Genomic DNA, 16,162 nt, shown 5'->3' with positions numbered 1-16,162 from the left:
CGATCAATATTGCTGGCAGTTTGAGGTCAGTGCAGTTTACAAGCGAAAAGGCAGATGGAGTGTGATGACGGTCAGATGTGCTGCAGAGGATGATGTCTAACAGGAGGATTGAACTGGCCTCTTTAAAGACATGCAATTGCGTCTCTGGAGAATCACCTGGCCTGAACAGTCATACCCAGAGTCATGCACACACTCAGGCACGTACAACTCTTTAGGCGTGTGTGTGTGTGCGTGTGTTTGTGCACAGAACCCACTTCATCTATAATTCATCCGCAGCTCTAATAGGCCTGACATAAGTCAACAGCGTGATCTGAAGGTTGGCTGATCAAATTAGATGCCTTTGGTTTTCACCAAGGCGGCACGGTGATCAACTGGTCAGCACGTCCGCCTCACAGTACGGAGGTCATGGGTTCAAATGCGGCCCCAGCCTTCCTGTGAGCAGTTTACATCTTCTTCCCGTGCCTTTGTGGGTTTTCTCTCTGTTTCCTCCCACATTCCATCAACAAGCGCATGAGGTTGCTTGAATGCTCTCAATGAAGTCTGATTATGAGTGTGAATGGTTGTTTGTCTATGTGCGCCCTGCGATTAGCTGGTAACCTGTTCAGGAGGGTGTCCCCCACCTACTGCCCGAAGACAGCTGGGATAGGTTCCAGCAACCCCATCGACCCTTGTGAGCATAAAGCGGATCAAAAAATGGATGGATGGATACACACACACACCCACACCCACACACATGCACACAAACACGCTGCAAAGCATAAAAGTTACCTGGCTGATGTCCATGCGCGCATCACAGCTTAGGGGTTGCGTTGACATCAGTCCATTGGAGCCAATGACAGTGGACAGGAAACCCCTTTCATTAATCTTCTGAATGGTGGTGCCATCAACAAAGTAGACAACACCCTTTTTATCCACTGCAATACCTGGTGGGTGAGAAAGCGAGGCCAAATTAGCTTTGAAGCTATTAAGAAAATGGGGATATGAAAGCACATATCAAAAAGGAGGAAAAAGGTGAGGAGTGATTGAGACATGATGGGTGAAGTCAAGAGATGATTGGACTTGGAAGCAGCATCCGATTCAGTTAGACATTCAGCTCAGCTAGTGACTGTCTTATCAAACGCGCTGCACTGCAGAAATGTAATTATGCTTCCATCCCAGAGACCACTAAAGGGATTAGAACAATACAACTGCAGGAAGAGCTTATTTGTCGCACTAGATGCAAGCAGGGTGCTTCAGTGAACGTTTGACATTTGATGCCTGCAAATTCACATTACAAATGTTCACCCACGAAGTTTGCACACGTGTTTTTCACACAACAATAAAATGTAATGCGCGTGTGCGCGCACGTGTGTGTGTGTGTGTGTGTGTGTGGCGTGTGTGTGCGCGCATATATGTGTGCTTTTGCTATGACCCGTGTACACTTGAACTCTCCTTGCAGTCAACCGCTGCGGTAGGAAATGTGAGCGAGGTAAGTCGAGGTACGAAAGGTCATGGCACGACGACTCATCTGTAATGGATGAGGAGCGACCTCCCAACAAGACCCCCACCTCCTCCCACCTCATCTTCATACACAAAATGGGCCCTTTGACTCAACTCCTCAGCAATATTCCACGCCTCACCCCTCAGCTCTCATTCCGCGCCTTCACCGTGATTGCTTTCACTCTACATCGGCAACAATCAGCCATATTTCAGAGTTCCTTGGCACCGTCTGCAATGTACGCTGACCTCTGCTAAGCCACTTAAAAACACATTTGGTTTATGGTTTATCATTAAGTTATGGCAAGTGTTGATCCGCATCCCTTTATCAAGCTCATCCCTCAAAGGACTTCACAGAGATATTACATTTTTAGATTGAACAAAGTTATAATCAATCACATAATTATGCGTGCAAAAGAGTGAAAGAATGTAAAGAGCATGCTTCAGGCACTGCACCAAGTCTTCTGCTCCTGGATGAAGGAACAAATAGAACGGTGAGACCGTATTTCAAAAGACATATCTTCTATCTATTCCTTGCATCATATCTTAATAAAATGATGACAAAAAAAAATCCTGAATCTATCGATTCATCTACACATCTTCCATGGCCCATCGCTGCAGAAAATGTATTTAGATTTAGATAAGCCGTTGCTATTAACATCCATTAATCAAAACAATTTTAATTATGAGACCTCCACATTGGGTTGTAACAGTGGTTTGAGCATTATTGGCTCGCAGGTATAAGGTCCATTTCCAGCAGGACTGCAATGAGCCATCACTTTAGTCATCAATTAATCTGGCAAGTATTTTGTCAATTTGTCTATGAATCGCATTTTACAAAAAGGAATTTGAATTTCCATCCCTATCTGAAAAAAGAGGAACCAGTTCAAATTGACAGGACAGTAAATGCAAAACCACAAATTCATTAATTAAGATTGGCTTACTGGTTTGGTCCATGACATGTTACAGGCAAAAAAAAAAATTTGGATACATTACCCCTCTCAACCCCCCCCCCCCCCCCTTCCCATTCATCCTCCCCCTTATTACATGTTATGTCTTGTGACTTGTTGTAACTGTCATATGCTTATTTCTGTGCTAGGGTCTTTTTTTATCCTGGACTTAAATTATCCTCGGAAGAGGATAGTTCGAGCGTGTTTTTTTTTTCCCTCTCCCCACCCAGCATTTTTTCCTTTCTGAATTCTGATTGTAATTTCCCCATTGCGGGACAAATAAAGGATATCTTATCTTATCTTATCTTATTGTTTTTATACAATGACTTTCCTCGATTAGAGTAAAACATACTCTACGAAATTTACTGTGTTGGAAGACAACAAAAATTTCAGAATATTTTTCAAGGATTTGGAAATAGAGCAAAATCAATTAATGGACTATCACCAATAATTATCAATTAATTTGAAAATCAATCAGTTGTCAAGTCATCATTACACCGATAATTTCCAATCAGTTCCCTTGACCAAGGCTTTTAAAAGGATTCAGGATTCAGTCGCCAGGCAAAATACAGTTGAATCATAAAGCATTTAGTGTCTCAGCTTTTGTACAGTGTGCGTGTGTACCTCCTCCTTGTGTTCTTTGTAAAATGTTTTTGTTCATTTGTGTATATTAATATCATTTTCCAAATCTTCATTTTCTGTAATTGGGTAACCTTCCTGGGCCATGCCTCCATAACAATTCTGTTGTGCTGTCCTATGATTACAACACTTTTAAAAGAAAATGCTCCTTCCATTTCAAACCTTGTCAAATATGATTAAGCGGGATTCACATTTATCCTCCTTTTTGCACTCGACAACAGCGTTGTAAAGATCCCGTTCAAGGTGTGCATGCTTACGATGAAAACATTGCATGGCCGTAACAACACATTCAAATGTGCTCTCAAGCACTGCAACTGTGAACTGACCCGACGGGTCGTAAATTGTGCAGGTGGAGAGGGGACGTGGGCACACAGGGCCAGGGTCAGTGTGTTTCCTCCAGAGGCCAGGAGGTGAACTGAAGGAGCTCTTCCTCCTGGCCCCTTCATCTTCTGTCTGACACAGACTGATTAAACCAGCCACAGAGCCTCATACCAGCACCCCGCACTTTAATAGCCTCAACCCACCAAACCACACTGACCCAATATGCTTCCATACACACATCTTCTAAACCTACTTTTGTCTTTTGTTTTTCGGTATTTCACAAGTGGATCAAATCAGTGGCCTCTGACCAGTCAGTAATGTCAAGGCTCTACTTTTTCTTCTCGTCCTTCCATTCTCACTGACTGTGCCATTTCTTCTTTTCACCTGGAATTACGTGAAAGAAACCGAGTGCGCAGCATCAGCTTGCTCACATCGACATGTCTGAACATTCTCCTTGCTGTATATGGAGCAATTCACAGATCCATCGATTCCAATGTTTCCGTTCACTTTCGCCACATTCCACATATAGCACGTCTTCTTCAAACTGTCAGAGCTCATAAATCCTGCACAAGGACAGGACGAGGAAGCCGGGATTGTGGCTCAGGATCTCACTCCCTCCCGTGTCCCTGCATATTACTCTTTCTTGCGTGCATGGGACAAAAATAAATTCCTTCTCAAGTCTTTGTGTGCATCTTCTGATACACTTGGATACTGAGTAATGACAATATTTGACGATTATTTCTGTGTCTGTAAAATGTATTAATTGGTCCGAGATGCGTGTAGTTTGTGGCACAATGGATAGATAACGCGTCTCACTACAGATCAGAAGACCCCAGGTTCGACTCCTGACTAGCTTGTGTGAATTTGGGCGGCCCGATTAGCGTGTCAGCCTCAAAATGCAGAGGTACCAGGTTCAATTCCAACTGTGTGAAGTTTGCATGTTCTTCCCATGCCTGTGTGGGATTTCTCCAGAGCTGGAATTGAATTGTTTCCTCCCACATTCCAAAAACATGCAGGCTGAATGAACACTCTAAATTGTCCCTAGGTGTGAGTGTGAGCGTGGATGGTTATTCGTCTGTGTGTGCGCTGCGATTGGCTGGCAACCAGTTCGGGTACTGCCCGAAGCCGGCTGGGGTAGGCTCCAGCACGCCCCACGACCCTTGTGAGGATAAAGCGGATCGGAAAATGGATGGATGGTCTGAGATGCTGGTTGTTAAAACTGCCACAGATTAGTCAGTAAAGGCTGTATTTCCTTCGAGGTAAAGATAAAGCGATGTAAAAGGGATTTACATCCCCTTCATACAGCCAATGGATTATCACAAAACATCAAAAGATTTGCCACGTCTCCCGCAGTAGACCTGGCAGATATTATTCTGATGTTTAGAGGCTGGCAGAAATAATTGAGATATAGCAGACATCAACTCAAGGAGGAGGTGGGAAATTTGGCAAAAATGAACTGGATTCTATCATCAAAGAAAAGCCGATCACGGTGAGTTGAACTGACCTCGGTAAAACAGCTCAGATTGAGGTGGGGAAATGCAGCCAAAGCGTGAGAGAGAGGAAGCTTCCAAAGGAAGGGAAGAGGCAGAGATGACGGTGGGACAAAAGGACGTGATGAGAAATAGCTTCAATTAAGCAAGACGAGCCAGTCGTTCTCAATCAAAACATTTCTTTTTTTTTTTCCAAAAGTCCTTGTCCAAAGACTACCCGTGATAACGCACCCTGCGGCACGTCAATACAAGCTAATCTGACAAATGCCACAGAGAGGGGTTTTAGTAAGGCATCAGTGTTGATTACAGCTATTTGCAGAGAGTGAGCCACAGGAGATTACTGGGCAAACGGAATGGAAGTTTGGATGGTGAGAAATTAAATGAAGGGAGAATGGCGACAGTAATTATAAAATATGTTTCGTATTATATATTTTACAATGCAGTAATAGCTCACAGCCTGCAACAGCATATAGTAAAATCAAGATGTGGCGTGGGTGTGTGTGTGAGGTGAATACTAAGTGCAGCAGGGTTAACAATGTCACCGGCGATGTTTCCTTTCTATTTTGAGCTCTTTGTGCCTTTACACACAAAAACACACTGCAAGAGCAATTCTACAAGTCCTTTGTCAGGCTATCACATACCAAAACAATTACCAATCTGCAGCATTAAGACAAAGGAGATGAAGGAGAAACACATTTGTACATGAAATGTCACACATCTGGGTTACATGCACACTCGAGCACGACAAAAACATTATGTATATAACCAATGAAGCTTTTGTTGTGTTTGTACCTGGGATTGCCATCAATTGTATTCAATGCCACATTAAATAATTTTATTGTTTAACCAGTAATGCGCACCTTCAGATACAACTTCAATGAATCAATGTGCTAGTCAGAGCTAATAAATCAATGTCCAATTTTATTCATCAAAAACAGTTTAGACCACTTTACGCACACACACAAAAATCTTATCCCCATACAACCCCCTGTGGCTGGGGCACCTCAACAGAGAGATATGAGGAACACCAGCTTCTAGAAGCTGGCACTGAGTGTGGCCCCCTTCGGCCTAAATATTCATCTGCCACTGTCCATCCCTAAAAATGTAATTTCTAAGGTCGTCTTGATACAACTACCACAGATTTGACCCAGCGGTAACAGAAGAGAAAATTGCAAATAATAGAACAGCTAAATGGCCCATATTTGCAAGTGATATTTAATTTTTTTTTTTTTTTTGCAATAGCAATATTTCACAACATTGTGAAACAGCAGGTGCACGATAATTTCACAGTGCCATGCTGCCACTGCAATAGTTTGTCATTCCGCCCGCCTGCCCATTTTCCCCTTCTCAGTACGTGTTAATTACATGGATTGAAATATTATTACAGCATCTAAATGATGTTGATTATGAGCCACGATGCCTTTGTACAAAGTGTGATTGACAAGAGAATGTTGACAGATGGACAGCACCACCTGCGCCCTCTCATTTTGTCCAAATAATAGTTTGTCTGCGCTTCCCAAACCTGCATCTTGTTCTGATTATTTGTTATGTCCATAGCAGATGTTGGGCCACATTCTAGTAGACTGGCACGCATGCGCTCAGCATAGAAATGGGCGCATCGTCACTTTCGTGCCGGGGCTGGGTTCAGGGTATTTGTGAATTTGGTAGACATGCTGCGGGTTTAATGGGCATTTCTGCCTCGACCCCCAGCGCATCTGCAAATGCAGTTACAAAAAGTAGACAAAATGTTCATCTGGCTAAAAGGAGGTCTATTTTGCCAAGCAGGTGGTGTAACGCGATTTTGATGTATTTGATCGAGGCCCAGGCAAACTAATTTGGCGCTCCGTCGATGTGCGTGGTGGACGTCATGATATTTCACTCATGAATCATTGTAGGAAATAGTTGAATGGATTATAATCTTCATCGTTAAAAATATTTTAATAGCACCCCCTGGATGGCCTACAGGTAGCCGGCATGCACAGCGCCTCCATTTAGCCTTTGTTGCAAAATGCAATGATTACAGACACAGCTAATAGTTATATTCTTGTATGATCATGACATAAATATAGAGGGATTTTATACAGTAATTTGTGGTTTATTTTGCCCATCTTTAGTCACAGCAGTTACATGAGAGCGTGCAGTGGATCTATCTCATGGGCTTATTTTACGTGCATAATGCTGCATTGTTGCAAAACGACTGCAGATACTTTCACACATCACTTTAAGGTGTGAAACGCAAACCTATAAAATGCAGCCTTGCACTGTACTCATCTGTGTGCGTGTGTGTAAAAGTGTGATTCATTGTACAGCGTCAAGAACACTTATGAACCACAGGACAAGCAAAGCAAGTCTTGTTGCCAAGCCACTGAATTTTCCCTGTCAAAATTATTTCACCAATCAATTGAAGTTCACCACACGGGTGGCTGTTTATCTTTGGTGGGTCTTTCGAGAGCAATCATAATTCATGCTAAGTCTCATTAACTATTAATCAAAGCTACTTAGAACAGACGCTGAATTTGTAATTCAGTCTGAATCAAACACTGTGGCTTTTTCTAATTATCACCGACGATAAGTTTGCCATTGTGTTAGCCTGTAATTATCATGAAAAGATGTTATTTTCAAATGAGTAGTTACCACAGACATATGTACGGTGACACCACAAATGGAGGAGGGTTTTGAAAGTATTGCATTTGATATTTTGCACCCACAAACATTTTTGGGTGTGTGAAACATAGGCCTTGGCAGTAATTCCCTTCTTTCATAATAAAAAAAAGAGATTCAGCAATCGCAAAGGCAGCAGACAAACCCAATTATAAAAGCAATTGAAATGCTTTGGACTCTCGAATGCTCCATGAAAAGCTGAGGAGGTTGGATCAGTGCAGTGTCTGCAGATTATTTCACACTGTTTGGAACATCAAACAAACACAGGGAGGGCTCACAAAAGAGGCTCTTCACCAAACACACCATCACAACAAGAGATGCTCTGCACTGGTAGAGGAGAGGATATCATCAAATTGGGGCAAACAAATGTTTTCATAACAAAAACGGTGGGATTAAAAATGGCAGCTCTTTATGCAAATCATTTTATTTGTTTCTTTGTTGAATTGTATTTGTTTCTACTGAGATTCAGCGGCAAATCGAAAACCTTTCTTTACAACCACTTAAGGCCTTGCATCTACATTTTGACAGTGAAGGTGCTCCTTTGGACAAAGCATATATAACGTCTACGAGCGATCATGGCACCCAAGTAACATCCGCTGTCTCTCTCGACCCATTCCTGTTACCACATTTGACCTCAATACAAAGTTACATCTACCACCCTCCTCCCCCAACTAATGCAGGTGAAATTGGACTCCCAAGTCAACCTTGTCTTCCGCCATCAAGCTACTTATTCATCGTTCTGTCAGTGTGTTTAAGAAATCAAGATAGCTTTCGACCCGCACGGGCGCCAGCTCACTATCGTCTTGATCATAGCATCACCTGCCTACTGTGTGTGTACGTATCAGTGTGTGCGCGTTAGCATGGGTTTGTGTGCGAGCATGTGTGGCTCTGTTGGGCACCCACCTCGAGAAAATGTAATTTATTTCCCGCCACATTAGCAAAGCTCCCCTCCTCCTGTCAGCTTGCCAGGCACCCAGTGGAAGTTGACAGGCCAGCTGCCAGCACTGGCCATTTCAAATAGTTAAAGGGACACACGTGTCACATTCCCCATGATCATGCTGACATTGTCAGACTGACATCTCTTTACCAAGACTCCCCTAACTAACTCAGCGTCCTACCACGGGAGGGAGTGGAGTCGAGTCCGGGGACTAAAACGCTGGAGATTGTCAGTCAGAACAAGTGGAAAGCACACGGAGTGGCACAAACGTAACACCTCTGATGCAACTGACTCAGCCGCTGGCTTACAGCCATCCCTTATTGACAATGGGCTTCATTAGACACACTGTGTGCTTTTGTAATCTCTCACTGCCTTGCTCAAGCTGAAAAGTAGCTCTTGCTTTGTATGCAGCTCGTTAATGCATAGATTTTAAAGTGTTAGCTTGACATTATTTTAACCCTCAGTTAGCAAAGCAGTGTATACTTTGATAATATGTATATTTTTTTATTATTCATTACTGATTGATTGATCATTTAATTGTGCAGGTGCATCTATGGAAGTAACTAGTGAGTGTCTAGCACAGACCTGGATAAAATACGGCCCGGGAGGCTGCATCCAGCCTGCCCAGAGTCTCTGAGTGGCCCTCACAGTGACCTTGAAGTCGAAATAAAACACGACTAACTTCACAACCAATGCTCAAGGTCATTTGGGAATTCCCATTGAGAACATGTGCTCTAAAGTCAGAGTACATGGATTATTTACGGAAACTTTACTACTCTGGGATCACAATGCACTACACTAAAAGGAGTATCCTGTATGTGTGTTTTTTTTTTTTAGGTGGGGGCTGAGTGGATCACTTTAATATTCCACCACTTCTGTCAGAAATGCTCGCATCAGCCATTGCATGCTTTCTGGCTGAGAAAAAAAATCATCAGTAAATATCCAAACACAATATGAACCACGTCCTTTCAATTATTTTTCCTGTTAAGTAAAAACTGCACAGTGGCTTGACAGATCTTCGTTGTATCTGTGTGCAATGGGCTTGGCTGGACATTGTTTGCTTGTTCTTCTGTTTTTGCCACTGGCAAATTCTTCTTATTCTTGACATACATTTTGTAAGAAACATGTTGTGACTGCTAAGCAAGGCATGTCTGTAGCACAGCACAACAACCCCCCCACCACCCTCCAAAACCTGTGATATATAACTAGCCTGACCTAATGGTGTCATTATTATCAAAAGGTATGCAGCTGTATTCCTTAACTGTGTGATTAATTCATGAATGCATCATTAATGCAAGAATGTCTGGGGGCAATGGCAAAAGATCGGTCATTGTGATATGAAATACAAGAGGAGGTTGTTCAAAATTGCGCACAAGCTGCCCCCCCCAAAAAATCTCAGAGCTAAAAAAAAAGGGTTAGGTTGATCAGATGCACTTGTTTTGCAAGGAGCAACAATGATAGTTGACCCAATGAAGGCTGCCGCAGGGCCAGTTTAATATGCAGATGAGATGTTGGCCTGCCGCATGCTGCACTCTTCCACTATAAACCAATGACCTCTCTCTCTCTCTCTCTCTTTTCAGTCATTATAGACTTCTCATTATATTGATTCTTGATTGCATTTAATCTCCCTTTTTCTTCCCTTTCACTCTATCAATCGTATCCACTCACAGCGGTATCTTTCCCCTGCCGTATGAGACAATCACCGCACTAAACCCTTTGAGAGCCAGCAGTCGAATGAGAGTGGTATAAGCATTAGCACATGATAATAGCGAGCAGCTGCTATAGAGTCAACATAGCCATAGGGGATGTTGTAGCTTCTCCGCAGTAACCCGCAAATACATTTTGAGAGGGGGCAGATTTGGAAAATGGAAGGCTGAAATGATTTGTGTTGCACATGCATGGGGGAACCTTCCTGAATACCAACCACACACATCCGCTGCTGTGTACCACCGCCCTGCTGTTTGATAGTGGTGCACACACTTGCAAGAAGCGTCAAATGCTTGATCCTGATGGAGATTATTCAACCTGTGAGGTTATTCATTCAGATAAGCTGCTTACAGTCTACTGTATCTCAAGCCCAGACAAGGTCGGTGCTGAACACCATGAAGCCTGGCTGCTATGGTCTGAAGCTGGTGGCTGACAAAACCCGCACCATCTTAAGCATTTACCACTTCCTGGACTTATTTTACTTCCTTTTTGTTGTGTTAAACTATCTTTCTTGTGAACAGGCAGAAAAAACATTGCTAATACTTTCAGTTCGGATGCAGTATCATTACTCTGCTGGTGAGCCTAGCAGCTGCAGATCTGGGAGAGATGAGGCCCAGCGTGCCTGTTTGACTCTTTAAAGAGAAGCAAGATTGAGACAATGAAGACGAAAAGACAGCAACAGAGGAGAAAGGAGTCAATGTGCAAGAGGGAGAATGAGGAGGCAGCATGTCAGCCTCTGATAAGGGCATTAGTCTGCCTCCTGTGGGTCAATGGGGGTGACCGACGCGTGTGTGTGTGTGTGTGTGTGTGTGCGTGCGTGCGTGCAAACACATGCACACACACAGGGCCTTGGGTTGCAGTCAAGGCACTTGCCATGCCTTCATTGACCTTGCTGGAATAGAAAATGACCTTTCCCAACAAGTTGTGAACATACAGTAAAAGTGATGCTATAAAATATTTATCATACTATAAAAAAAATACAGTTAACATTTGTGCCCAAAGTATTTTTATTTATAGTCTCCATCAGAGTTTCTCAATCTGTATTGAGTCAAGACAGATATTTTACAAAGAAACAATAACAACAAAAAATATGGCACACCGACAAACGAAAATGTCACAAAACGTAAATGAATGGGTTATTTAAATACCTTCGGTCATCTAGTAAAAGAGTCCGCACTGAAGGGGTCTCACTCCCTGAAGGAACAATAGCAGACATTGAGGACAGCTACAAGTACCTCGGTATACCACAAGCAAATGGCAACCTCGAACTGGCAACAAGGAAAGCGGCTACGGCCAAATACCTCCAGCGAGTGAGGCAAGTCCTAAGAAGCCAGCTCAATGGCAAGAATAAGACCCGGGCAATAAACAGCTATGCCCTGCCAGTGATCAGATACCCTGCAGGAGTAATAAGGTGGCCAAAGGAAGAGATTCAGGCCACGGACGTTAAGACCCGAAAGCTCCTAACCATGCACGGAGGGTTCCATCCCAAATCCAGCACCCTGAGACTGTACGCAAGCCGAAAGGAAGGAGGCCGGGGACTATTGAGTGTGAGAGCCACTGTCCAGGATGAAACATCCAAGCTCCATGAATACATCAAGGAGAAGGCTCCAACAGATGACGTACTCAGAGAATGTCTCAGACAATGGGGAACAGAAGATGAGGTGCTGGAAGAGGGACCGTCATGGGAGGACAAGCCCCTACACGGGATGTACCACCGGACCATAACTGAAGTGGCCGATCTCAAGAAGTCCTATCAGTGGCTAGAGAGGGCTGGCCTGAAGGACAGCACAGAGGCACTCATCCTGGCTGCTCAGGAGCAGGCCCTGAGCACCAGAGCCATTGAGGCCCAGATATACCACACCAGACAAGACCCAAGGTGTAGGTTGTGCAAAGAGGCACCTGAGACGATCCAACACATAACTGCAGGGTGTAAGATGCTGGCAGGGAAAGCCTACATGGAACGCCATAACCAGGTGGCTGGCATAGAGTACCGAAACATCTGTGCGGAGTATGGACTGGAAACCCCAAGGTCAAAATGGGAAACACCTCCAAAGGTGGTGGAGAATGACAGAGCGAAGATCCTGTGGGACTTCCAGATCCAGACTGACAAGATGGTAATGGCGAACCAACCAGATATCGTGATCATAGATAAAGGGCAGAGGAAGGTGTGTGTGTGTGTGTGTGTGTGTGTGTGTGTGTGTGTGTATATATATATATATATATATATATATATATATATATATATATATATGCGCACACACACACACACACACACACACCAAACTCCAAACTTACTGGTTCTACTGGCACAAGTAAATGAAAATAGCAGTTGCACTCTCTCAAATTTTAATTCGGAGCGCTTGACAGTTTTATTTCTAGAGTATATTTCAAACATCAGATAATTCATGGCTTTTAATGCAATTAAGTACATCATTTAAAAGCAATTACAAACAAAAGAGTTTAAAATGTGAAAAAAAGTATAGAAATCAAAATAGCTTCCTAAAAATTACTAAAAGAGCATAACATACAAGAACAATTAATTGTTTTTAAAAATGCTTTGAATGAATTGCACATACTACATGGGAACATATTATTCACGAGATTTTATAATACTTAAATAAAAATACATTATTAGTAATAAAAGCAATACGAAACGAGCGAAGCTGGATAATTTAAATAGCTCTCACGGCACACTAATGTGTACACTGGGTACGAATCACTGGTCTACAAATTAAACACGGTTGAGTTTAATTTTAAATGCATACAGCTCTTACTGTGTAAAAATTAATCACCCTTTCGTGTTGTGAACTGAAAGAATCCAAAGATGTGGGCCAAGATTGTTGCATCTTGAGGGAATATGTCTCTTTCATGTCAGACATGGAATCCATCGTAAATGGAGCGAGGCCTTTTTTTGCCGGGCTAATTGACAGCGGAGGCACACGTGGAGCCAGCTCGAAACAATGCTGCAGATCTCGTATTCATCAGTGAGTGTTTGAAGGACATCTAATCTGTACATTTGATGCTATAAGCTTGCACGGCATCGGTGTGCTCAATCGGGCTGCAGTTTATTGGCCAAATCTAAATTACGGATTACTGTAACAACTGTTTGCAATGCTGTCACACGTGCCACAGCAATCCTACTGTCAACACATGGATGATCCATTGGTGGCACATGGAAAAGCTTTGAAAGAGCGGAAAAAAGAGCGCAAGGCGTTCATGTGGAGAAAAGCACACTAGAGGATACACGACAAGATCAATGCCACAGAATCACAGAGAGCCATCTTGAAAAACCTAAAAAAAAAGAAAATGAAACAGACAGATATTTCTCTGTGAAGTCTAACACATTACCATTGGTTAGAGGCTGAAGGAAAGAGGAGGAGCGTGAGCAAGGGCCATGTCAAATGGATGGCTGGGTACCAGGAGGCTTCGGGCAGAAACCTCCAGAGCCTTTCTAAGCGGGTTAGTCAGAGTGCAATGGCCACACAAGACTCCGTGAAGCGCGACGAGTCAAAGAGTATGAAATACCTGACCGTGAAGGAACAGGAGGAGTCTTGGGAGGCAATTTTCCATCGATAAAGAAATAAAAACAGAATGTTCTGCAGCAAGCACATATAATGAGCATAATAGGCTTCGCATCAGATGTCAAATGATAGGAGGGCTCGGCTCCCAACTTTCATCTCCACGTCTTGATCTAAAACTCAAAGACTAGCTATTGAAAATATAAACCATATTTTACAATTCTGCGACATTTGAAGCACAGGGCACTTTTTTTTTATTGTGAAATACATAGATTGTTTGTCTGCCTCACTCTGCTTTGCATGCAGAAGCTGAGAGTGGCTGACATTGAAGACCTTGTGGGATGATGGCTGACATGGCCGTGCCTCAGTCTCTTGTGTGCCCAATGGGAAGCCAAAAGGTGGCCGACTCTGTGGGTCCGACTGAGGGAGACGGTGATTATTTGTTCTTGGCAGCATATACTTTCTGAAAAATTACAGCCCCCACGGACCTGCGGTAGTTCTGTTTGGGCCCTCCTCTTGTCTGATTCTTGCTGGATAATGACCTGATTATGAGCGCGTTTCCTGCACTTGTCAATCCTGGCCGGCAAAAGTTCTTCTAGCCGGGGGCAAAATGAGCAAGCAAAAGTTGACTATACATGGAAGTAGAGCAGTCACTGAAGTTATTCTGTCTCATCAAGCATAACACTATGGTCTTATTTTCTCAAATATATGCACATTATTTGCACATTTGCAAATGTTCCTATTATGGCACTAATTAAAGTAATCTTATTCAATCGGGTAGCCTGAACCAAGAAAATAAGTCATGAGCAGTAGTAGGCTTTTGATAATGGTGAATCTACAGTTTTTTTTTCTTTAAACCAACAGGACATTGCTTCCACTCAAGTGTAACAAATTCATTTTAAATTTAAGTGTTTAATTACAAAAAAAAAAAAAATCTCCTTGTGAACTGATGCTCACTTTGCTCCATTGCATGAAATCAGTGGTGTCGCAACCCCGATTGAGGTTCGTCGATATAACTTTTGGCAGTGTAGGAAGAGTTTACTGTGTGCCTGTGAGGATCATTTGGATGCCAACTCGAAATCTTAAGAAATCAGAAGCAATTTGCTTTGTCACCTTTAACAGAAAGCTGATATGAAACCGTTTTTTAAAATAACTAAAAAAACATTTCTTGCTTGACAGGTTTTAGCGTGTTTAATAAATTCAAGTTCCAGTAATGTTAAAGTGGCATTTGCATTCTTGCATTTGATGATTCATTGATGAATCAGATAAAAGGAGGAACACAAAAATCTGATATTTACTGTTGAGATGCTAAAATCGCAAACTGTTGATCGATCATTATTTTTTATTATGATAATTCACTAATTTTATTGGTTGTCGACTAATTAATTAATCATTACAGTTCTGATCAAATTAAATAGGCATTCGTATTATTATTATTCAATTTTTTTCCAGTCAAAAATTGCTGAATTTGCACATGAGTCCACCTGAGGTTGGGTTATGCTTCACAATATGGCCAGATTGTACATTTGGCCAATGACTTTTGTGAACCCTAAATGTCAACCAAGTTTTTTTAAACACTTTTATTACCTGCACTGTCTTTCCATAATCTAATTAATGAATTCATATATGTATATATGCATATTTAGTCTCAGTTGGAGGGCATGAATCTGCATTAAAATGCACATGGTAAGGTGCATAATATGTTCCTCAAGGAAAGGGGCACACATCTGCTGATCCCCCCCCCCCACCCCTGCCCTCCCCTCCAGTACGGAAAGTGCCATTAAGCCGGAATTACATTAAATTATGAATTGAAATGTCAGGCTTCTCTAATTTTGGCAAAACTATTAACATGCATTTCTGCAAAAGACTGAGAATAATTGCCGTTGAGAAGCGCAGACTTTATTAAAAGATTAGAATTTTGATCCAAATGGATAGAGGAATCATGTCATCCAAATGAATACATTTTCATTTGTTGATTAAATATTTATGTCATCTATATTTGTCGTTTTGAACTTATCATTTATTGTAAGAGAGCAAGCTAAACGATATACTGTAAAATGTGCGATTATATCGTAGTCTGTTGGGTTCTTATTTTATTTATTTTATTTTTTTAATTGAGTCTGCAAAAGTCAGCACCGTACCAGACACTGGTCAGGGTATAAAGGTCAAATAATAAAAACTTGACACGTCCTCTCCACAGTCGTAAGGAAACAGATTAACATCACTCTGGTACTGTTGCAATTTTCATTCAAATCGTGATCCTCCAATCCCAAGGCCAAAAGTCCTTCGGCTCCTCCATGAACCCTCAGTGCATAGCTTTTGCCTTTTCAAAAATTGCACAGTTGGCCATTCCAAAATAATAATGCTTGATATCTGCATGCCATTTCCACGCGAGGTACAGGTGATTACAGCAGCGCTGACATGGTATGAAAGTGGCACAAGCCGATGCCCGGTCCCACATCA

At 42.4% G+C, this 16,162-nt stretch overlaps 1 protein-coding gene across 1 annotated transcript in view; it reads right to left on the bottom strand.

The window, feature by feature from the left end:
• Window positions 1-16,162, bottom strand: part of tenm1 (teneurin transmembrane protein 1) — a 184,870-nt gene that overhangs the window by 34,116 nt on the left and 134,592 nt on the right. Inside the window, exon 23 of the mRNA XM_086099239.1 lies at window positions 769-923. Within this exon, the coding sequence (XP_085955365.1) occupies window positions 769-923 (155 nt within the window). The remainder of the gene's footprint in view (window positions 1-768; window positions 924-16,162) is intronic.

Source organism: Hippocampus guttulatus, chromosome 2 (genome assembly GCF_054856545.1).
Source record: "Hippocampus guttulatus isolate MCC_2025c chromosome 2, RoL_Hgut_1.0, whole genome shotgun sequence".
Classification (NCBI taxonomy): domain Eukaryota; kingdom Metazoa; phylum Chordata; class Actinopteri; order Syngnathiformes; family Syngnathidae; genus Hippocampus; species Hippocampus guttulatus.
The sequence above is the reverse complement of the archived record's forward strand: the minus strand, read 5'-3'. Positions and strand labels throughout refer to the sequence as shown.